The sequence below is a fragment of the Zingiber officinale genome, chromosome 4A (genome assembly GCF_018446385.1).
Source record: "Zingiber officinale cultivar Zhangliang chromosome 4A, Zo_v1.1, whole genome shotgun sequence".
Lineage (NCBI taxonomy): Eukaryota > Viridiplantae > Streptophyta > Magnoliopsida > Zingiberales > Zingiberaceae > Zingiber > Zingiber officinale.
In genome coordinates, this window is record NC_055992.1 from 141024461 (window position 1) to 141048267 (window position 23807).

Consider the following 23807-nt stretch of genomic DNA (forward strand, 5'->3'; position numbering starts at 1 on the left):
TTTTTTTTTCCGGACACAGAAATGCAGAAACAGGAGGTTTTTGTAATCATTGAAATTTGATTTTCATGAACCATAATTCGGAATTCAATTAGTGGGTAGTATTTTATCAACACAGCGCTTGCGCATTGCATCATTTACTCTAAAAAGTTGAAGAAAAAGGTAACATTTGATACTCAAAATAGTGAGTTTAAAAATTCTGGACAGCAGATATTCAGAAACTGAAATGCAGAAATCTGATGTTGTTTGAAAAGAAAAGCAAGGAAATGTGAACAACTTGTTACAAGTGTATGGTGTTGTCTGATTATAGAGGCAGAGCTTTAATTTTATTTCTGCAGTAATAAAATTCTGAAGGAATTTCAAGTTGTCTCAATTCATGAATGGATTCTGAGCTCAACCAATTGCTGGAGGATCTGGAACAGCAATAATTCGAATTCTAATTCATAACTCTCTATTAACCAAGTTGAAATTACCTTGAATCCTAGAAACAAAAATGTTAAAATGGAAATCTGGTAAACTGAATTGTTTGAGGCTGCTGTGGAGTTTATTAGTGAGCCAATTTTCTTGGATTGGATTCCAATTGTAAACTTAGTTTCTGATTTAAAAGAATGCAAAGAATAGAAATGAGATTCAGGTCATGTTTGCTGGAAATTGATGTATCAATTTAGACCATTGTGTGTCAAATATTATGGAGATGTCTGATTAAAGACAACCTAAAGAAAATTTCCTTTCATTTCAGTGTTAAATGAAACCATCCTCTAAGCTCAGATTTTCATGAATCCGGCCAAAATCCCCTTTGAATTCCAGCATCCGAAACTAGCTGTAGATTCTGATAATTGAAAATCAGAGTGCAGTTTTATTTCTAATCATGCTTGATTCTTGAAATTGGTTTTGAATTCATACATTGTAGAGATCACTTCCATATTAGAGTGTTCCATATGATGTTGGTGGGGATGCTAAAGTCTTGATGTTGTAAAAGCTGAATTAAGGAGTTCACTTACTTCTATATCAATCAAATTGTGATCAAAGCAGCCTATGCAATCTGATTTCTGGAATTGATGAAATGCATGAATTCATTACAGAATTAATAATTGAAGCTGTCTGAAGTAACAGAGAAGCTGACCAGAATTTGAGTGTCCAAGATAGCATTATATGGCAATTTGTGTTACAAAAACCAGAATTGATATATAAGCTGGACAGCCATCGAATTGCAAAACAGAATAGGAGCTGTTTCCTGAAAAAGCTGGCTGGTAGCTGAATGTTACAATAGAGGGATCCCTATGAGATTTTGATTGGAATGGTGTAATAGATCTGATTTCTTGAATGTTACAATTGAATCAAATTTTAGAAGCAAGCATTTCAGAAATCCTGGTTTCCTGGTTTGGTAACTCAGAATCAAAATTCAATTTCTATCTCCACTCACACCAAATTTTGATACCAAGTTTACTAATTCCGAAACTGAAGCTTTTAATTTGAGAGTTTGCCTTGGATTTCAGATTCCAGAAATGCAGTGTTTTATGTGATTTATAATTTGCTACTACTCAGATTGTATGGCTGTAAGGTTTATGTGTGCAGAAAATCAGAATGGAACTAATTGCTGATTTCAGACAGAATCCTGATTTGATTTGCTGGTTTTGGAGCTGTGATTGATTGATGTTGAATTTTGTGATCAAAGCTGCTATTGGTGGTTAATGGAATTTGATTTGGTCTTAAATCTGTCAAAGACAGAAACAGAGAAAGGGGAAACTGTGCGTGCCAATCTATGATGAATATTTGAGGAGCATGCTTTCAAAAATTTGATAAGATTTCTTTGATTGGCTAAATGAGTTGTTTTCAAATTGCAATACCTGAGACTGGATTCTGAAATTCTGTCGCAAATTTTGTAATTGCAATATTCAATTGAAGCTAATTCTGAGAATGCTGAGCTGAGCTGAATTTAATGCTTAATCTGAAATCTGAAAATAATTTTCAAATTGGAGCTATGTTTGTTTGAATTCTGTTGCTGATTTTCAGATTCCAGATTTTAATCTGATAAATTCTGCAATATTTGATTCTGCAGAGATGACACTAATGGAACAACAATTACATGTTGGTGTAATAAATCTGATGATATTTGAATTGAAGCTCCTATCGATTAATTGTTTTTGTTATGTATCCTTCTGGAAAGCTAGTCTTTGATAGACAATGATATCAGGGGTTGCTGGAATTGGAAATGCAGACACTTGCAATTTGAAGAAAGAAAAGGAAGAGAAGGAAGAGAAGAAGTGAACTGATTCTGAATTTTTGTTCAAGAGAGTTCTTTTAAAGGCTGAGAGGAGTGATTGTGGCTCATATTCAGGAATTATTCAAGGATCGGTAAAGTATCATTTAAGCCAGTTTGTTGAAATCTGTTCCTTTATAGAATCTGAGCTACTCTCAGCAGATCCAGAATTTGAATTTCAAGAGAAAAACAGAATGGAAAGTGATGCTGTCATTGATGCATAAACTTCAACATGTGTATGACTTGGTCTTGTTAGTTCTTAATTAACAAATAGGCTAAGTGAGCTATTTTTATCTCTTTGACAAATAGAGTTGAATGGATTCAATCAATGAGGGATACTATCTTGTGCCAACTGATGTTGCTGTCCTCGTCAACAAAGCTATGCAGAAATAAAGCAGATTTTGATTTCTTGAAGCTGAGATGTGGCAATTTATTTCTTTTGCAGCTGGACATAGAATCTGTTTCGATTTGAAATATAATTTTAGAGATGGACCAAGCTGCTGAATCTACAAAAGAGTTGATGAAATTGATGAAGTAAAGACAAGGAAAGTAAGATGTCTGCAGAATGAAAACAAACACAGTAGTTTGAGGTGTATCAAATTGGTTTGGATGGAGTTTTATTGCCCGAGACGGCCAACAATTTAAGTGTGGGGGAGGGAGCTATTTTCAATTAGCTAATGTGAGTTTGTTTTTGTTTCAAATTGCTGAAATTGAAGTGGAAAACAGTGTAAAGGAAAATTTTTGTTGGCAAATCAAGAGTATCAAGTGTGAAGGAAGAGTATCAAGATTTGCGGTTTGCTATTAAATTGGAGGGGAGGTTAGCTTGGTATTTTGAATTGATAAAAACAAATGGTATTCATCTCTTTTTACATCAAAATGGTCAACTCATCAAGTATATTCCCCCAATACTCTAATCTCCTCAATTTTTCATTAAATACTTTTCTTTTGCCTATTTCATTCACTTTCCTTGTTCTTTTTGCTTCCATTTCAATTCTTCTTGATAATATCCTTTTGATTCATGTATGCTATGTTTATGGTGGTGGAGAAGTAGAATATAAGCAAGCTTATGGTAGTGAAATGTTGTGAGTTGCATTGAGTGAGCTCCACTTATACACATGCTTGAGTGTGAGAGATAGATTAGGTAAATCCCTTGTGAGATTGCAACTTGCTTAATTTTTCAATTGGATTGAAACTACCATACCTACTGAATATTGTTTGGATTGTATTCATGATTGTTGAGATCTTTAATATGGTCTTAGTTAAATTCTTTTTACTATCTTTTAGGTATTGCTAGGGAATTTTCTATGGAGATGATTTTTAGTTTTCTTTACTTTCACGGGACGTTCAAGAGTAAGTGTGGGGGAATTTGATAACCATGATTTTACTATACTATTCTCATTCACACAATCATGGTTTGATGTAGTTTTCATATATAGAATCCACATTTACACTACATTTTTATACTTTGTATCAATTTTGGACCTAATTGCAAATTAGTCTATTTTCATGGTATTTGATGCTAATATTTGCTTATTATTTTGTAGGCATCAAAAGGGTCATGGACCCGATCAGATCAGGCTGCATTTGGGCTCAAATCAAGGGCTAAACAAGAAGATCAAGCCTCGGAGCATTATAGGCCGTTCATCCAAGATTGAGTAGATCTGAGCCATCCGTTGAAGATCTGGCCGATCCAACTTAAAGGGAGCAGATCTGAGCCATTTATGAAGATCCAGAAGTTTTGATCCAGATCTGAGTTCATCCAGCCATTGATCCAGCCGGATTAATCTGGACCGTTCATTGAAGACTGGGCTGATCTGGACCATCCAGTGATGATCTGATCGATCCGACATACAGGAGAGTAGATCCAGACCCTAGATCAACATCAGTACATTCAGATCGGATTTTGGATGACTTTCCACCGTTGATCTAGCCCAAATGAATCTCAGCCGTTGGATCTGAACTGAGGAGGTTTAAAAACCTGCGTGAGAAGCTACAGTAGCTGGGCTCGGCTTCGCGATTTTGAGCTACAGTGTGTCTTCTTCTTCCTTGCGGCGCCGACGCTTCCATTCCTCAAATCAGATCCAGTTCTTCCTCTTCTTCAACGACGACGATCTCCAGCTGCCGGCGTTCATCTTCCGATGACCAGAGAGCTTTGAAGGAGGTTTCCCGATGGCGAGTTGAATTCTGTCCGCCGCCGTGTTCCTGAGGGGAGGTTTCCCGATCAGCGAATTTCGCATCCACCAGAGCTTCAAGGGAGGTCTCCTGAGAGCTTCTGATCTTGTTCCGATCTCCATTCCGAAGTGAAGCTAAGTAGATCTGATCAATCGACTTAGTTTTGCAATCCACAGAATTCTTGCTCTGATTCTCGGTTGATGAGATTACCAGGCGGGTGTGAGCAGAAGGGAGGTTTCCAAGATGCTAGGATCGTTCCCTGGTAATAGCTGTAGGCTTAGAGATTGTTTGTTGAATGCTTAAGGGGTTCCGAGAGCATTTCTGTTGGTTTTACAGCAGATTGTTGGAGTTTGAACTTGGATCCGGATTAAGGAATGTGTTAGGGTTTAATTTTCTTTATCTGCTATTTTGATTAGTTCTTGAACCTGCTCAGATCTAATGATCTGATTATTTTCTTTGCAATTTAGTTTTGTTTGAATTATCTTTCCTGCAATTTTTATTCTGATCTTTTGTTGCAATTCTGATTTTGTTTAATTCCTGCAATCAAAACCCATATTCAACTACTAACTTAGCTTTGCAATCTATTTCTTATTTTGAATTTCTTATTTCAGTTTAACCCAGCTAATGTTTAGTTACTAACAAGTGTTTAGCTAATGTTTTACCTTGATTGTTTAGATACTAGTTTGGTTTTACTTTATCAGTGGTAATTTGGTTCTTGATCTTAATGCCTGTGAATTAATTTAGATGTCGAATGTATCATTTGATGTTCTTCATTGTTTACCTATCTATCACTTTGTTGATTGAAGGAAAGAATTGGAGATTTGGTGATTGAATTAATTGTGAAGTTGATTGTGTCTGTGACTTAGATGCTATTTCGGTATCTAGAAGTGTAGTGAGATCTTGAGTTTAATGTTACTGTGATTTTGAATTGAAAAGATAATAATTGATCTATTGATTCAATGAGGCATTTAAATCCGAATTTAATTGATGTTTATTTGATGAGGATGGAATGGATCATGTTTAGATGAGAATGGATTCTCTTTGATGCTATTCTTGACCTAGTTGGAATTAGATGTTGATTGGAACCAATTCTAGAATTCATACACACTTACTAGTGCTCTTTGGAAAAATACGACTTGGGACTCCTTACTACACGCATTTTCTTTAGCTTAAATGGGTTCCAATCTTTATTAATTTGAAGCGCCTTGTGACATGCAAAAAGGCCGACACCAATACCCTTTAAGTTTGATTACCCATTTATCTTAATAGGTTAGGTTAAATTCGAGTATCAATGTGTTAGATATTTAGAGGAAGTTGAGCAGGTTAAAAATGTAATCAATACTTTAATCCTAAGGTTACCATTTAAGATAGCTTATCCAGCCACTCTACTCACTGCAGCTCCTAATCTCTAATTTCTTTCTTCTTAGGCAATCATTTAGTCTCCAACTAGTATCTGGTTTGTAACAAAAGCATAACATCCGGTTTGAAACTTATTTTAGGCAAATAAAGCAACCATATAAGCTTATGAAATGAGAGAATGCTACACTCATTAATGGTTGCATAAGGATTGCTTAAGTCAACATATAAATTTTCTTTAATGGGATGTAGGTCAATTAATATGGGTTGTTTAATTCATATGTTTTATGTTGTGTGAATTGCTTAAGGTCATCCCTAAGCTACTGTACATGCTATGTCAGAGCTAAATTCGTCCCAATTTGTGTAGGTTCTTTTCTCCTTTTCACCTAAGCCATATGCATAAACCATGTACATATTAAGTAGAAGCAACTAGTTTTCACTCTTGTGAAACAAAACATCTAATGCTTTTTGTAAACGTTTACATGCTATCAAATTAAGAGTGTCAAGTTTTGATTGGAAGTGTGGATGTTTCCAGCGGTATACAACTTTCTGAAGAATCAAACATAATCAGATACACCGCTACAATGTGATAGTGTACATAAGCATATCACGCATAACAAGCCACAAGTCCTATCAATCTACCATTAATTATGTACTTACATTCATAGTATTGGTTCAAGTCATATCTAAGTTCATGTCGATCTCTTCACATTTATAAATTTTTCAAATAATTAATATTAGCTTCTGCAAATGATGTTGCCCCTACAGATAAAAACATTCATTGGACAATAAAGGTTGAGAAAAATAACCACCTCAAAGTTTCCTTTCAGTTCTGATTCGAGCTTTTTGGTGAGACTCTCGTTGTACAATTCCTCGTAAGCCAACTGAATCTGCTTTCTTTGGGTGGCATTTCTATGCGCTAAAATGTTGATCAGTGTCTTCTCATTAGTTCCCCATCCTGACACATGTAGATGTCGCGGTAAGGCTATTTAGCTTATACAAATTTTGCTTCACTATTTCTTCATAAATTTATATATGCTATTCAAAACTAGTGTATCTGAGCAAGGTATCGAAATACACTGTAGAAGAACTTGCATCTCTCTTATGCACAATGACATTATATGAGGCCTTGATGAACCCATTGCTAGACATTAGGCTTCAAAGGGACAAGGCTTCAGGGATGGACAAACAGAACACTTTTGCAAACTCCAAGAAAAATTACCATCACAGTCTATGCAGTTTAATAGTATTTCTCCAGCTCCAAGTTCTTGGACAGCTTTTGCAAGTTCAAAAGCTCCAATAGGCCGAACCTCACGTCCACCATTGACCTGCACAAGAAAAGGTCAAATCAGACAAGAGAAAGATTTGAAGACCTTGTTTGTTCATCTGAGGTTAACACAAAGTAATCCAATTTATAGTTACGAGTTTGGGTTGAAGCATCCAGACTAGTTTGAAGAAATTAGTGACAAAATACATGACTAGGGAAAATAATGTGCATAAATAATGAAAAGCTTACTGTGCACTGATACCATGCCTACTCTTCACCTGAGGGGCCTGAAGTTATCATGGAAGAAGAAATGTAATCATAGAGAAGTGGAAAGAAACATATAATGAGAAAAGCAATAATTTGTGGAGCTAAAAGAAGCAAGAAAGGCTAAATTATAATTATATAGTACCTGGGGAAGAAACCTTAATGGTCTTAAATTCAACATCATCAGGGCTCCCGACAAAGACTCTCCGAGGGTCAATGCTCACAACTACTGCCTGATGGAGTTAAAAGTATCGACAATAAACATTATCATTGTCATTGTTTTTTTTAGTAAGTCAGATGCATACTGCACAAAATTGAAAATCCATTTTCCACAATAGTGAATATCAAGAAAAGAAGGTGACAAGAAATGCAACTTGAGTTGTACTCTCAGTAAACAATTAACCTATCACATACTTTCATTGAACAGGTTCAGATAGGGAGAGAGAACAGCTGAAATATAGGTGCAACAAACATAGGATCAAGGTTATAGAATGGGAACAAATAAACATCAAGAATATACGTAGTCACCAGCTCTCCTCATTGCAGCGATAACTCGTTGATAAAGATCAATTTTTAGCACAGAAAGGTCTTCCACCCACCAGTCCTGACAATGCATCATTAATTTTCCTGATCTGCTATCACATTCTAAGTGAGCTAAACCAGAAACCAAATCAAAAGAAATCCGTAAACGATGCTGCAGGGGAAAATTCATTGAGTGGAAATTACCCAAAGATTTCAAATCAACTTCTCACGAAGACACAAATTCGACTCTAAATCATTCCGAAACCCTCCAATTAGGAACCAAAACTTCAAGGAAAGCTCGAATCACTTCTGACCTCTCTGTGACCCATTCTAACAAACAGGTAACGTGCAACTCTCTACAACTTGTTCATCATGGAAAACACAACACAACTCAACCTCAAATCATCGAACACCAGCCAAAATCTCTAGGAAAACCTACTGTGAACACATCAGAAATCACTGTCAAACAATTTTGGGTAACATACGCAAACCAAGCAGTAACCTTCAACCGAAACCTCCAACAAGAACACATCCCACCGAGAAGAATCCAACCCGAATCGTATACAAAGAAAAACCAATCAAACACATCCACAGAAGAGGAAAACATATCGAAAGCGTCTACAAAAGAAGTAAATCAAAACATCTCCAGGAAGAACAATCAAAGCCTTTACCAGAAGAAAACCAGTCGAAATCCATACCAAATCCTCACTTTCTATAGGTTTTCCACCCCACTATACCTCATGGATTTCGAGTTATCATAGGTAGATACACTTGCCTCTTTCTTCTTCGTCTTGCCTCCACTCGTCCTCGCGTTGTGCCCCGTCAGCTGTGGCACCGCCTGCGAAGCTCAGCTAGGCAGCGAAATGGCGCGACGAGTGGCTCTGTCGACTCGGGAAAAATGGAAAGAAGAGAAGGGTCGGCGGAATCGGGCAGGGAGATGTGACGAGGAAATGAACCCACTGTTCAAAGGGGACGGCGACGGCGAGAAATCGAGGGAGCGGAAGTTGAGGCGGCGCCAGCAGCTAGGGTCGAGGGAGGCGCGGTACCAGGACTTGCAGACGAAGGGGACGGCGACGGCGACGGCGAGATATCCGAGGGCGAGACGGCGGAAGGGGAAGAGGGAGATGAGGCTGAGGTTTAGGTTTATGTTGAGAGAAGGGGCACGATATTGGTTTAGGTTTGGAGGGAATTTTGTGAAGTCTTGTAAATTTTAGCAGGTGAAAAAATTAAATTATTTAAGAAGGGGTTTATTAACATCGGATTTTAAAAACCGATGTTAAAATCGGTGTCTATTAACCAAAAAAAGGGCGCTCATAGACATCGCCTAAAAAACCGATGTCTATGAGCTAAAATCTGCGCTCATAGACACCGGTTTTAAGAAAAACCGGTGTAAAATACTCAAAGACTTCGGTTTTAGCCTAAAACCGATGTTGTTCCACTGATGTCTATGAGCGATTTTGTTGTAGTGACGCGAGAGTGAAGGTGTGGCGGTGGAAGAGGACGAAGGCTTTATAGGGATAAGCCCGAGCGGCCTCAGCCGTCGATTGTAGGTCACGGGAATCGAAGCCTGCATCTGGCCGTCCATTTCAAACTAAGGCAGTCCCATCGAAGGTAACGCCGCCGCCGTATGCTGACGGCATCAGGGGTGCCATGTGGCGTTCCATCACGGGAGAGCATTTAATCAGCGTCTTATCAAGGCACAGAGCGCGTGCTCGTCCTTAATGACGGAGATTGGCGTAAATTCCGAGGAAATCCAAGAGAGGGTGGCGTTGACTGAGGCCGTACTTATCTCCACACCGTCCGAGCGGATGATGGTTTCTTGGAAGCGCCGCTCAGCACAACGGGCATCCAGTCAGTCGGACTAATCTCCTCCTTCGACTAGACTTGAAGGGGAGGCAAGTGATCCAGCGGTAAGAACGGGGGACCCCCTTTGAGGGAAGTCAACGCCACGTGGAGGTCAAATGTCAAATGACCGATCGGAAAAGGGGGATCGACCGACCGAACGGATCCAAGCAGAAGCAAAGGCAACCCGACGGGGAGCCGGGTCTCCGACGCTCATGGTGAATAGAGTCGCCTGCCCGAGCTGGTAGTCCGCTCGGCCGAGGCTTAAAGCATCGATACGGTAAATAAATAGTTTGAGTCAAGCACCCGGTCGGACCGATACCTACGTCCGGTCGGATCGATGCTTGCCGAGCGGAGGGATACTCGGCTCGGGGAAAAAGAAGACAAAGGCAGAGGGAACATTGGGGAACATCTTTTTCTGATAGCGGGCATGTTCGATGACCAGGCCATACGCAGAACCGTACAATGGAAGGTGCTTCTGTCCCATCGGAGAGGTGATCAGACTATAGCAGTATGGTGTCAGGCATGTTCCTCTGACAAGCCCATACTACGGTATGGGAAATGACACGTGTACACCTCGGTAAGTGTGCACAAGTCTCCCCACAGCTCTATATAAGAGCCCTCATACTTCGACGAAGGTACGCGATCACGCATTCTTGCATTTTCGGAGCCACTTCATAATTTCCTCTTGCCTGACTTGAGCGTCGGAGGGTCATCGCCGGGAACCCCTTCCCGGCCCGACTTCCTTGCAGGTTCACTGGAGATCCACGTCATCAGTTCGGAGAGCGCCACGTGCCCAGTGTTCGTTGATTCAGCGTTCGGACATGATCACTTTACATTAAGGGTGGATCTTCATAGAGCTTAGCCAACTTACTCAATAATTCATTGGCATCCTTGTATTCACCTAGCTAGCTTACATACAATATTATTATGATTCAAGCTAACAAAAATTTTATTACCTTGTCATTTATTTTGGATTTTTTAGTTACTCCTGGGTCCACTTCTTCTTCTTGAGGAGTTTTCTGTTGCTATCCATTGGGATTTCAAATCCCTCCATTAGAGTAAATTATTATTTTATATTCATCATGAAGAAATTCTTAATCGTAGCCTTTCATTGGTCAATCCTTCCAATCCGAAAGATGGAGGTGCCTGGTTGTCATATCCGAAACCATCTGAAGAATTAATTTTTGAACTTGAGCTTTCTTGATGAATTGTCCTTTGACTTGTTAATAATTAGGACTGAAACTTTCACTATCTTCTTCCTCTAGCTCTTACTTCTTCCGGTGGTTAGTTCGATGAAGAGTGATCTCACTTTAAGCCTCTGTTTACTCCGAAAGAATGAAAGTGGAAGGAAAGGAATTGATGGTAGAAAAAATTCCATAGGAAAAGGCAGGAGAAAGAAAAAAGAAAAGAAAAGAATCAAGGGTGAGAGAAAAAAAAAAGCTCTCCATGGAAGAAGGGAAAGATATGGAAAAAAACAGAGAATCACGGGTTTCCTCACATTCGCCCTTGTCCTCACTCATGCTCACCCTCGCAAGGCTATCGACCTTGCGCGCTCACACTCGCCCTAGCCCTCAGAGAGCCACTAACCCAGCACACAAGTCCTCGCAGGGCCACCAGCTTCGCTCGCCCACCCTCACTCATGCTCACTCCTCAGCGTCCTCGCTCGCGCTCATCCTCACAGGCCATCAACCCTGCTTGCCCGCTTTCCCTCACTCATGTTCTCCCTCGCTCGTGCTCTCCTTCACAGGGTCATCTGCTCTACACCTTTGCAATGCCACTGGACTTGCAATCGCTTGCTCACGCTCACCCTCGAGAGGGTCCCTGGCCCCGTGAGCGACCTCTGAGGTCGCTCGTCCTCGAGGGGCCGCTAGCCCCGCGAGCGACCTCCAAGGACGCTCACCCTTGGGGGTCATCGAGCACGGAAGTGACCTCTTAGGTCGCTCGCCCTTTGTGGGCCGCTAGCCCCTCAAGCAACCTCTGAGGTTGCTCATGCTCACTGGGTCATCTCCTCCCTAGCCGTTTGCATCTCCCTCATAGGTCCGCCGATAGGAAAAGGACATCGAGTGTAGTCACCTATCACCGTCTTGTATTGTCAGTAGTGACAGTGAGAAATAGATATGTGTGTTGTGGCAGAAGGGAATTGATTTCCGCTCGATTTGGGCAGAAGCAAAAAATAATGAAAAAATATCCATGGAAGGATTTATAAATCTATCGGTCCATTTGGTAAACAAAAGAAAAGAAAAGAATTTTTAATGTTTTTTGAAGTAAATAAAAGAAAGGAATATAGTCCCTCTATGTTTAAGAAGTAAACAGTGGAAAGTTTTTCATGATGGAAATTTTTTCATAGTTTTTATTTGCTTCCTCCTAAATAAACAAAGCATAATACCACTTGTTAAGACACGAATGAGCTAGGGGGGGGGGGGGATGCGGGGGGAATATTTCTATTTGCTTCTTTAAACTTGATGTTGTAGTGGAAAACTTGAAGCCAAGACTCCACATTGCTAACACTTAAATTTTACTTGATATCCATCTCCCTGAGGTGACTAATCAAAGGATCTACTCTTCACACTCATAGCCCCACTATGAATGTATCCTTCTCGAAAACTTTTTGGATGCAGAAAAGCCTTATACAAGCTCAATGTGAGAATACAACCAAGAAGCACAAACAAGATTACAAAGGAAATCGAAAAGTGACTTTACAACATGAATGTTGTTTTGCTTGCTCTTTTCTTACTTTGGATTGTCTTGTGGTGGTAGGAAATATAACAGCACTTGTCTCCCAAATACTTAAGAATCAACGACTTGAAAATATCATAAAACCCCCTTTTCTAGGGTTCTCTCGGGCTAGAAAGCGTCTCTCAATTGATTGGTTTTACCCCCAATCGATTGTCACATTAGATCGACCATTCAAAACCTACAAAAACGCTCTTTTTCTCTCGTCTAATTAATTGGTGAGTCATATCAATCGAGTGACAACTTCTAATTGATTGACCCAATTAATTCAAAAGCTTTCTGTTCTCGCGAACCACACTCCAATCGATTAGCCTAATCAATTGAACCCTTCTGAATCAATTGCTTCAATCGATTCCAGAACCTGCTGTGCTATCGCGAGAAATCGGCTAATTGATTACCTAATCGATTCCGGGACATACTATGCTCCCGAATAAGGCCTTCAATCAATTGCACTAATCAATTGGTTTGGGTCAATCGATTACTGTAGTCAATTGTCTAACCTTATGCTTTGATCTGAGTTTAGGGTTCCTTTGCCTAACATTAAAGTTAGTCATGACTTGTTGGGACTTCTCGCTGTCAAGCATCCCATCAACCTTGACCTGTTTGAGCTTTTTCACCAAGTGTTCGGTCCACATTGATCTACTTAGACTTTCCTTTGCCAACTTCTCGTTGGACTTCTGATCACCATGTTCCGATCAACTTTGAATCCACTTGGACTTTTCCCTTACCAATCTTCTCATTGGACTTTCAATCACCAAGTATCTAGTTACCCTTTTGACTCACTTGAACTTTTCCCTTGCCAACTTTTTCTTTGGACTTTCTCTTCCATAACCTACAGTTATGACTAGTCACTTGTTAGATTTATCACCTGTTAACCTCTTGTTAGGGCTTTCCCTTGACTAACTTCTAGTTAAGACTAGTCACTTGGTAGACTTCTCACCTGTCTAACCTTCAGTCAGGATTTTTTTTTTACTTAAACATCAAGTTAGGACTTTTCATTATTTAACCTTCAGTTAGGACTTTTCGTTGTCTAACCCCTCCAGTTAGGGATTTACCTTATCTAATCTCAATTAGGATTTTCTCAATCAAATATTCGATTTTCTCTTGATTTACTTAACTTTTCTCTCATCAAATATATCAAAACTCAAGCTCGGACAAACTCACACTTAAGTAAATTGATCAACCTTAATTTGAAAATTATTGTACTAATAATTTTTTCATCAATCAACTACTCTTGATCAACAGCTTTAGCAGTCGACTTGGTCATTTGGTCATGAATAAAAATATTTTATTTATTAGCCACGTAACACCAATCAATTGGACCAACAGTCGATTGATATTTCATACCCGTCAATTGGTATACTACAAATTGATATAAAAAAATCTCAAATTTTCTCATTTGGGATTTCACGAGCCGACTAATCCAATCATCAGATGATTAAACCAGATAACTTCAAAAAAAAAAAAAAAAACCTTCTATTTAAAGTCGCTAAGTCAACAACTTAATTAGCTGACTGGCTTAGTGACTTTGACCACTTGTAAGATCAAATCTTTCTTTGTTAAAATTAGTCCTGTGTGCAATTTCTTAACACTCAACTCAACCAGAATTTTCATGTTGAAGCCATCCCCTATAAGCTACTCATCCATCAGATTACTTGAACATGCAGCTCTTCCTCATTTTATCCTTCACGCCTTTTCTGATGAAACCTGCTTATGATCCTGTCTTGCAGTCTCTCAAATGTTCCATATTATCCTTCCATATTATTAATCAAACCATTGAATCATCATCCGACTTTGGCCACGCTAAGTCATCTTCATATGTAATGGGTGAATGCCCCAACACAAATATATTAATCAAATATTAAAACTCAATCCATACCATGGTCAAACTTAACCAAAGGCCAATTGCACAACATATTTTTGTCCAAAACTCACTATAGTGGGCCATTATACATAGAAATTAAAATAGAAATTTTTAACATAGGAAGAAAGTGTTGAGTACTAGAAATGTATCTATGATGATTGCGATTAAATACGGGGCATCCTTAGAGATCAAACACTTTTGTTTAGTATGAAACGTGAAAACTGTATCAAGCTAGGGAAGACTCCGCCAAGTAGAGTGTTCCATATACAAAAAGTAAAAGTGCAAGGAAAAGGATGATTCATGAATTCCACCAAATAAAGAAATGACACAAATATAGATTCGTAGATAACGAAGAAAACCTAAATGTGAAATCACAGAGGAGATTTCAAAGTGAAAAGATTTCTTCTATGTGGCACAATCGATAAGACAATCGACCAATACTATGAGATTTAGTACCTTTTTTCTTTTTTGTCTGGATCTGCCACTGGCTACGAGAATTGCACATATGTTTTTGTTCTCAATCTTTTAGAGGTTATCATGATACTAAAACAAGAGTTTAAGGAAATAATTATGGTATGTAAAATGATATTTTTTTGATGCAATAATAGAGTTGAAGCTTCAATGTTTTGGACGAATAAATTCTAGTTCAGTGGGGACAAATTGGAGTAAAGAATTTGAGATGAGGGATATTTTGGAAAATAGTACATGATTTGGTCATTTGAAAAGTAGGATGTAGATAGTTGAAAAACTTAGGGTGCATTTAGTTTGTGTATTTTTTATTTTGATTTTTTAAAAAAATATATATTTTTTAAAAAATAGACAAAAAATATATATTTTTTTAGAAAAATAAAAATATCTAAAAGTCATTTTCTATTTTTCTAGAAAATATTATCTATTTTTTAGAAAATAGACATGAAAATATAAACAAAACACCATTTTTCAAAAATACATATTTTTTTCAAAAAAATGAAAAATAAAAAACACACCAATCAAACGCATCGAGTTACTTTAATAATGTGGTTAGACCGTCTACTACCAGATTAGTTGGATAGTAATTTGGATATATGATATAAAAATAAAAATAAAAATAAAAAGTTAACATGACCCATTAATATGGATAAAAATTAAAAGAGTGTCTCATGATATATGTATATATATATATATAGTAAATTATACATTCCTGGCCCAATTTCGGATTTATGGAGGCCCAAAATTGGTCCGCTATATCTGAAATTCCAAGGCCGATTCAAATCAACTTTAAGCAAATCGGGTACGCATGTGGGTATTTCAGAAAATCCGACCCGCTATTCCTTCTGGTGGCCTGGGTGCGGCATCCCCAATTCCTTCCTCTTGCGACGGGAGTAATCGTCGTCGTCGTCGTCGTCGCCTTCCAAGCAATCGATGGCCTTCGCCGCCAATCCTTTGTCCCTCAGCGTCACGGACGCCGCCTTCGAATCATGGCTTCGTGACAATGGCTACCTCGAGGTCCTCGACGACCGCGCCACCGCTGCCGGGGCGGCCTCCCCTTCCCCTTCCTCCTCCTCCGCATCCCCCCTCCCTGATCTCCTCCGCCCTAGAGCCAACGCCGACGACTCCTTATCCGCCTTTCCATACGCCTTCTCCTCTCTCCGATCCTTCGCTTCCCTCTTCACCCTCAACCCCTTTGCTAAGCTCACCGCCGAGGATCTCACCCGCAGCACCCCCTCGTGGACGCTCGAGTTCATCGGCAGCGGAGACTCCTACTCGTGGCCAGCCGGGCCGTCCCAGGCCAGGATGAGGGTGCAGGAGAACGTTCGCCGCTACGCCAGGAACTATGCAGTGCTGTCTCTTCTCGTCTTCGCTTGTTCCTTGTGAGCGGCCTTTTCTTTTCTTTGGTTGTTTGCCCCATCTTGCTTCGCTTCTTATTGGATTAGGTTTTATCCGTCCGCATGACAGGTATAAGATGCCGGTTGCGCTTTTAGGTTTGCTTGCGTGCTTGTTCCTGTGGGAGCTCGTGAGGTTTTGCAGTGGTAGGTGGCATTTGGAGGAAAGGAGCCCTGGATTGAGGCAGGTTCTAATTTATGCTGCCCAGCTTGGTGAGCTACTTATTTTCTTTGTTCAACAATGCAATTTAAGTAAATAATTCATTTCTTTTGTTTCATACGCATGCGTGATTGTCTTCTTGTTGTCATCACCATAAAATCTTTGAAGTTGAGACATGGATTTCCCTTTTGGCTTTTCTATTTCTTTTTTGATGTATCGAATATGGCCTTTGCACTGTATTCATTATGTGATCCTTCTAAAAAATTATGAGATTAGAGGGTGTCACAAGAGGGCTTGGACAATTTTGGGATAAAAATAGCTCCACGTGTTGCTTTATTATGTCTCGCACTTGACTCATAAGTTGATGGGTTTGGCATATGTTGAGAAAAGAAAACATCATATGTTTTTTTTGTAAATAAAAAATACATAAAAGAGCATTCCTAGTATGCTTGGTTCTTGCTACTACTGCAGTGAGTTACCTTAGTGTCTGACCTTCTGTGGTGGAATAATCTTAATAAGGTTACATTATTCAGCTCTGATACAACTACGAAATCTAAGCTCAAGATTGGATGCTTTATTATGTTTGAACTAGGCTTGTTTTAAACAAGCTTGATTCAACTGCAAAATCTATGCTTGAGATTTTCTTGTTTCAACGTCTGAACAGTTTGTTCTAAACAAGCTTGTGCTAGATCTATAAGTTATTCATGTTAGAGTTTGATGTTATCTGGAACATACTAAAGCTGATGCTTAAATGAATTTGATACTGATCTCACAAGTCATACTTGTACTAATCTATCTAAGAAGATAATGAGAATTATATCTATATTTCATCAAAGTTATCAAAGAGCCTATGAACAATCCTTTGTGTGAGCTTGTAATGAGTTCATTTATTAGCTTATAAAATGATACTACCTTTGTGCTTATAGACATGTATGTTCAAGAGCTTGTAAACTGGTTCACAAATAAACAAGAAGGTAAAGAAAGTTTGTTCATCAACACAAAATCTCCTTGTTCGTGAGTAGAAATTAACTGGATTTTGGATCTTTGAAGCTCAACTTGTTTTAGAGATGGAGCTAACTTTGAGTTCAAATTAGGTTAAAAAGATTTAATAATGTACTGAGTTGAGTTCAAATTAGATTTTATCAAGTTTATCTCTGAGCTTCTATGAGTGTTTTTCTTGTTTTCATTTCTAAGCCTCATTCAGTCGTATGCATTATATTTTTATAGGTTAATTTAACATATTAATCTTTCCTATCTGCTTGTTGAGCAGTTCACAATGGTTGAATCATATATAATGTCTGTGTGTGGGTGCACTATTGGTTTCTTGTTTTGTCTGGCCTATGTCTCAACAACACGCACGTGATGTGTTCTATCTTTTGTGTTAATAAGGATCCATTGGAAATATCACAAAGGTGATAGAGATGCAAACAACTATATTAGTGTGCATATTTTGACTTGTCCAATAGGAACTATAAATCACAAATATGAAAGGACCTATCCAGCAATAGGAGAGATGATGGTTGCTGGAATATATTAAATGATGTGACTGTGCTTGAAGAATTGTAAAAATGAAAGCTATTGTAATCTAGCTTCAACCATGTTTGATTGTCAAATAATACTCAACTGATAACTATAACTGAGTGTGCACATATTGTAGATTGGTCGACATTCAAATCATATTCTTTTTCCATCATGGTGGATGTTCAATTTCATGCAAGATGTTATGGTACTTTGAATTAATGTTTCAAGTGCCTATGGTTACTAGGGATAGAATGGGCGGGGCAGGGTAAGTTTTTTAACTTCCCATTCCTACCCAATATAGAAAGTGGGCCAGAGCAGGATAGGTTATGGAATAAATTCGTCTTCCCTATCCCCTCTTTGCCTCACTCCTTTGCGTCAGGTTTAAGACAAGGCAATCAAATATAGGTGAATATCTGGAAAATATATGTATAGTAAACTAAATTATATTCAGAGCAAACAAGTGGCAGGCAAGACAAAAATTTTTTATCGCATACAAATGAGTGTTGATCAAAGCAGGGGCAAGTTGCCATCTCTAATCAGTATTGGTCAACACAATCGAAATGTATTGTTTCTGCTGCTAATTGATATTGATACTTTGCGAGCATGAGGTAATATCATTGTGCTTCCCATATTGTCACAATTTCAATGGTATTGATCAAAACTAGGACCATCTGGTGCCAACTGATACAAAAAGATTTTCTTCTATTGACTCATCCTTTGATTATGTCAGCGCTAGTGATGGGGAGGAGATAAACAAGTGAGGGGGAGGGAAGAGGGGAGGGAGGAACTGAAGCATTAATTGTGGCAAAGAGGAAGAGTGATGTTAAAGGTAGCGAAACAATGATGTAGACGTGCTACATACCTATGGATGTTCCGTGTCTAGTTCTCTTAAATCATGTCTAACTTAATTGTTATATATTTATGGATGTGTGGAGAAACTAGTTGCAAGATCAAATGTGCATGGGAGAAATATTTAATTTGGATTTTGGAAAGTTATTGATCTCACTAGAATGCAATAAGAACCAAGGCTTTCATTTGATGCATGTCACTCATTTTGGTTTCAGTAATTTTATTATTAGCAAAGATGCTTGTAAGATTTTTGCAACTTATTAAATTGGAATTCAATTAACTTTCTACTTATTAGAGACATATTTGGTGATAAACAACTTTAGTAGAAAAAAGGTTATAGGATTTAAACTCATTTGAGTTGACCTTGGCACATTCACACTTCTCGTGAACATGCTTGCACAGTACTAATACCATACCATTTTGGCTTCAGACTAAAACTCCAACACAGATTGATATTTAAACCTTGCTTTTAAATTATATGGCATTAATTCTATGTGATGATAATGAAATTTGTATAAAATTTGACTTTATACAAGCTAAACTCTTTTACTGGAATTCTGTGAACATTGAATCCCACTTGAATATAAAGGCCTACTATTCAATTGTCACTCAAATTCTCTTCTTTACAATATATTTTGGGATATTGTAGGCTTGCAGCATATAATGGAAGCGTGCCCATAAAAACTATATTAGGGAAACTCACACTAGCTGATGTGCCTGCACATGCAATGTTAGATGATGCGAGGATCACAGTTTGGCCTGAATTTTATCTTTTTTAATACAATAAAACTGATGTCCTCTTTTTCTATCTCAAAAGAAATTTATGGGTCTGGAAATAGCTCTGCATTTCCCACCTTCATAATGTAAGAGATAATCTATGTGCAAATGTTGTGTCTGTAGAGCATTACCAAGGCTTCTTGCTGCGTATGAGTTATTGGCTCAAGATCTATATCATTGTAGATCTAGAGATTATACGTTTTCAGGCAATTTAAGAAGAAATACCTAGCTGACAAGATGACTTATTGAATTTGTCCAGAATAGGGTAGTCTTTCCTGGATACCTTTATAAGATTTTAATTATGTATTCATATATAATTATGCCAGTAACAGTTGTTTGAGGAAGACACGTGAGACATTTTCAATCTGTTCTACTTCAGTTTCCTACATTATGCTTTCTGAAGCACCAACCTTTAACTTAATCAGTTATCTTTTTGAAGGTTTAAAATTCCGACCCGTGCTGAGATTTCGGTCTTAGACTGGAACGATATGGTTTCGGTACCGTATTGTGCCGTGCCAATATAGTTTCGGTATTTTTTAAATATAAAATATATTAATTAATAAAGTCTCTTTAGATTATCTCCACTATAACTAGGAGTTGATTAAAAAAATTAACTTAAGTTTAATTAAAAAAATATGAAATCTGACACCACTCGCGAGCCCGCACGACTTCGGTGCTGTTGCAGGGTTGCGCAACCAACCATGACCGCAAGGATTGCATGACTCCTTCGGCGCGACTACGTTGGTCGTGCGACCCCTCTGCAGTGAGCGCAGGGTCGCACAATGCCTCCACGACGGCTGCGGAAGGGTTATGCGACCTCTCCGCTACTGTTGCAGGGTCGAGCGACCCTGCAACAGTGACCACGGGGTCGCGTAACACGTCACACTTGTCGTGGGTTTGGTGCTGAGGTCGTGTCGGTGCCGGTCGCTGAGCGGAACGAGAGGTTTCGCCCGTTTCGGCACGACACTTTAAACCATGATCTTTTTTACCCCAGATTTCTTGTTGTCTTCTTGATTTTCTTGACCCTAGTTTCTTAAATTTGTCAAAGTAAAGGCCTTTCAAGCTTGTAAAAGAGAGGAGAAACAACAATAGCATTTCTTGAAAAAAGTAGAAAAGTGTTTTAAGTCATGACAGGATGGTTGTTTAAAAGCAATCATAAGTTTAAAAGCTAAAATAAGTGATGAATAAACTCTTTTTATGTTAGTCCAAATTTCATATAGAGATTGTGCTCCAACAAATGAAATCTAGGAAATAAAGAGAGGGAAAAACTGTGATTCCAATATTCCATATTTCAAAGAAGAAAAATCTTGCTGCAAAATTGTGTTTCAAGAAAAAAAAGGAAATGAGATTTTAAGGAAGAAAGAAAATGAAAAATGATGAATCGAGATGCATAATGGCCAATGAACCTTTACTGGAATTCTGCATTGGTAATTCATTGTGATACCACTTGAATTCCGGAGATTGAGATAGCTTTACAGCTTACATTGCTGAAAATCTGTTTAAGAGTCCTAGACACTAACTGTTTCTAGGATTTGGCAATCGTCAGAGTATGCTACTCTGGTAGGAGTCTCAAAATATACAGCTGTTTGGATATCTAAACTTCCTTAAACATATTGTTACTTGGACTTGGAATAGCAGTATTGAACAAGTATCTGAATCTGGGTATAGAACACATGACATTATCGAATAAGGACATGGCGTCAAGGGGATCTTGGTGTACAACATAACATATCTTTACTATGATCGTGTTGTATCAATATCACTACAGCTAAACAAAGGTTCCTAGTAACAGAGTTTGATAGCAGGACAAATTTTGCAGATTGCTTGCTAGCACACTTGCTAGTTGCCATTCCTTTTCGGGTAGTATAGTGCTCGTCAAATGAAAATGTTAAAAAAAATGCATTGGTGCATATGTTGGCAAAGGTCCCAATGATTTCTCTTTTTTTACTGTCACTTGGTACACTACAATTTTTTGGTTTGGGTGTTTTGCATAATTCTCAAGACTGAACAATGCTAGAATCATAAGAAAGGGATTAAATGTGCCTCCTACTGTTTTGGTTCTTTCAATTTGGTATGTTGTGTATATTTTCCCTATTACTTAAGCCATAAAACATTTTATTGAATTAATTTACCTCTTACAAGTACAAAAATAATATTGATTTGCTAATTGTTATTAAACATCACTTAACTCTTAAGCCCTTCAAGCCTACTAAGTGCATGTTTGGCCTGGCTCATTTTTACCTTATCTATCCCCTTAAAAGCAAAAACCTGGCCTAACATGTTTTTCATAAGGGTAGTGCACCAAACTCCTGCCAATGTGGGGTCCCGAGGAAGGGTCTATTGTACATAGCCTTATTTGCTTTGCAAGAGGTTGTTTCCAAGACTCGAACACATGACCTCTAGGTCACAACAACAACTTTACTTTTGCGCCAAGACTCTCATTTATGTTTTCATGAGCTATTGGAAAAAAATGTTAACTTTTTTTAAAAAAAATAAGAAAAAGCAAAAGCTAGGGTAGGGTAGGGTAGGGGAGCTTATGCTTCTCTTTTTTAGAAAACACGGCGTTTTTGTATGTAATTTGTTTTCATAAAAATCACTCTTCAACTCTCTTCAGCTTCAAATTGCCCTTGACAAATTCTCTCCTAGCCCACAACTCTTCAAATGATTCTCGACAACATATCTTAAAAAAGAGCTTTCTTATCTAAAAGTTTTAGAAGCTATTTTTTTTATAAACTCTTCATAAGAGTTTTTGGCCATAAGATAAGCTGGGCCATATGCATATTTTGAGTTCCAACTGAGTGCCTTTCCTATAATGTATCAAGACAGACCATAATTCAATCTCTTACTTTTTATGGATAGGTAAAAACTTTTCACCAGATGTCTTCTGGGGTTCATAGTACGGTTCATGCATGTAATCATCATACTTCATTAAACAAATATAGTATGCTCACCTGCTGTAAAAGTATTTTCATTGGTGCCCATGTTTGGTGTTTCTTTCACTGTTTTTGTAGTATCAGTTATGTTTTCCATCTGTCTCAAGTTGATAGTACTACATAGAAATCATCGTGCAACATGATAACTCACTTAGAATTACTGGGACACCCTTCACCCTATTATTAATATCCTCTTCTCTCCATCAAAACAACTGTTATAAACTGAAGCTTGTGCCAAGATGCATAGTAATTTGAATAACCTTTTTAGTCATCATATCAATCAAAAAGTATGTTTTGTCAACATAAGATCTTTAACTTATGAAATCTTCGCAAATTTGTGAATCAGTGGTAGTGCATAGTTCATTTGATACTTGGATGACATGGTACTACCACTATGCAATTTTTGTTTTTCATGCTGACATCTGGTGGGCATATAATGAACTCTCATACCATATAAGTTTCTTCTAAGGGTTATGCCTTCCCATTCCTTCTACTGCACTTGATGTGCGCAACGGGTAGCTAGCTTCTCTATATAACCTGCAGATTCTGCATGTGCAATTCTGACCGACGGGGTAGTAGATTTACTCTGTATATGACACCCAGTTGTTGTTTAGGCATTCTTACCATGATTTTTCACTTCCCTTTTCTGGTTTATCTCTATGAATTTTTTTTATTCAATTTTCTATTCTTTATTCCTACAGCAACTGCAATGGTACTCTACATGTGCAACCTTCAGCTCGCTATCGCTTGTGCAGTTGGAGTTAGCTATGCCGGTAATTAACACCTTTATTTATCCACGCTTCTCATTGATGTCATCCTAGTTGTAACCTTAAAAATTTTCTGGACAGCAATGATTTTCCATGCATTTCTGCGCAAGTTAACTCCGAGATCCATTGGCGGAGGTAATCAGCATAAAAGATTACTACTGAAAAAGTAACATGAAGTGCAAAATAAAGTGGAAAATTGATTGTAAGTTTCTAACATCCTGTGCTTGCTAAAGCTCTAAAATTGTATTTGCTGCCATAAGCTGTTGCTACATTAGTTTAGTTACATGGATAACTATAGCTCAGAATAATATCGATGGAAATGTAACTGAAGCCCCTAAGACTTCTGAAGTATATGTGCACATAAGTGACAATATACTTTTAACTAGACTTTCGCAGGGATCATATTCGGCTAACATATTTTTTTCTCCTACAAACCCACATATATGTTTCGACTTGGACAACTAATAGAAGAAGAGGTAGGTAGAGGAAATGTAAGCTCATGTCTGCCTCGTTTGTTTTTAGTTTCCATTAATTCCCAAGCAGGTTGTTTAATTTCTCATGCACAGTTCTCCTCAGCCACCAATACCATGCTGTATTCATTATCCCCAGTATTGCACATAACGACATTCTGTGTGACAGTGATGCTGGAAGAATTGGA

At 38.2% G+C, this 23807-nt stretch overlaps 1 protein-coding gene and 1 long non-coding RNA gene across 2 annotated transcripts; one reads left to right on the plus strand and one right to left on the minus strand.

Moving 5' to 3' along the window:
- Positions 1–7011: 7011 nt before the first annotated feature.
- LOC121971506 lies at positions 7012–7557 on the minus strand. The gene is made up of 3 exons (XR_006109152.1): positions 7462–7557; positions 7302–7339; positions 7012–7113 (listed from the first exon to the last, which is right to left on the minus strand). It is a non-coding gene; the product is annotated as an uncharacterized LOC121971506 (long non-coding RNA).
- An 8020-nt stretch (positions 7558–15577) lies between these two features.
- On the plus strand, positions 15578–23551 carry LOC121971507 (PRA1 family protein H-like). The gene is made up of 4 exons (XM_042522815.1): positions 15578–16130; positions 16216–16355; positions 23084–23155; positions 23231–23551. Exons 1-4 carry the CDS (start codon positions 15682–15684, stop codon positions 23317–23319), a joined length of 750 nt encoding a protein of 249 aa, XP_042378749.1. The 5' UTR covers positions 15578–15681; the 3' UTR covers positions 23320–23551.
- Positions 23552–23807: the final 256 nt, after the last annotated feature.

What these genes read in the sequence shown, in the direction of transcription:
- LOC121971507 (XM_042522815.1), top strand. Translation starts at nt 15,682, where the DNA reads ATGGCCTTCGCCGCCAATCCTTTGTCCCTCAGCGTCACGGACGCCGCC. An exon ending in CTCGTCTTCGCTTGTTCCTT is followed by an intron (nt 16,131 to 16,215) that starts GTGAGCGGCCTT and finishes TCCGCATGACAG; the next exon opens with GTATAAGATGCCGGTTGCGC. An exon ending in AATTTATGCTGCCCAGCTTG is followed by an intron (nt 16,356 to 23,083) that starts GTGAGCTACTTA and finishes TTATTCCTACAG; the next exon opens with CAACTGCAATGGTACTCTAC.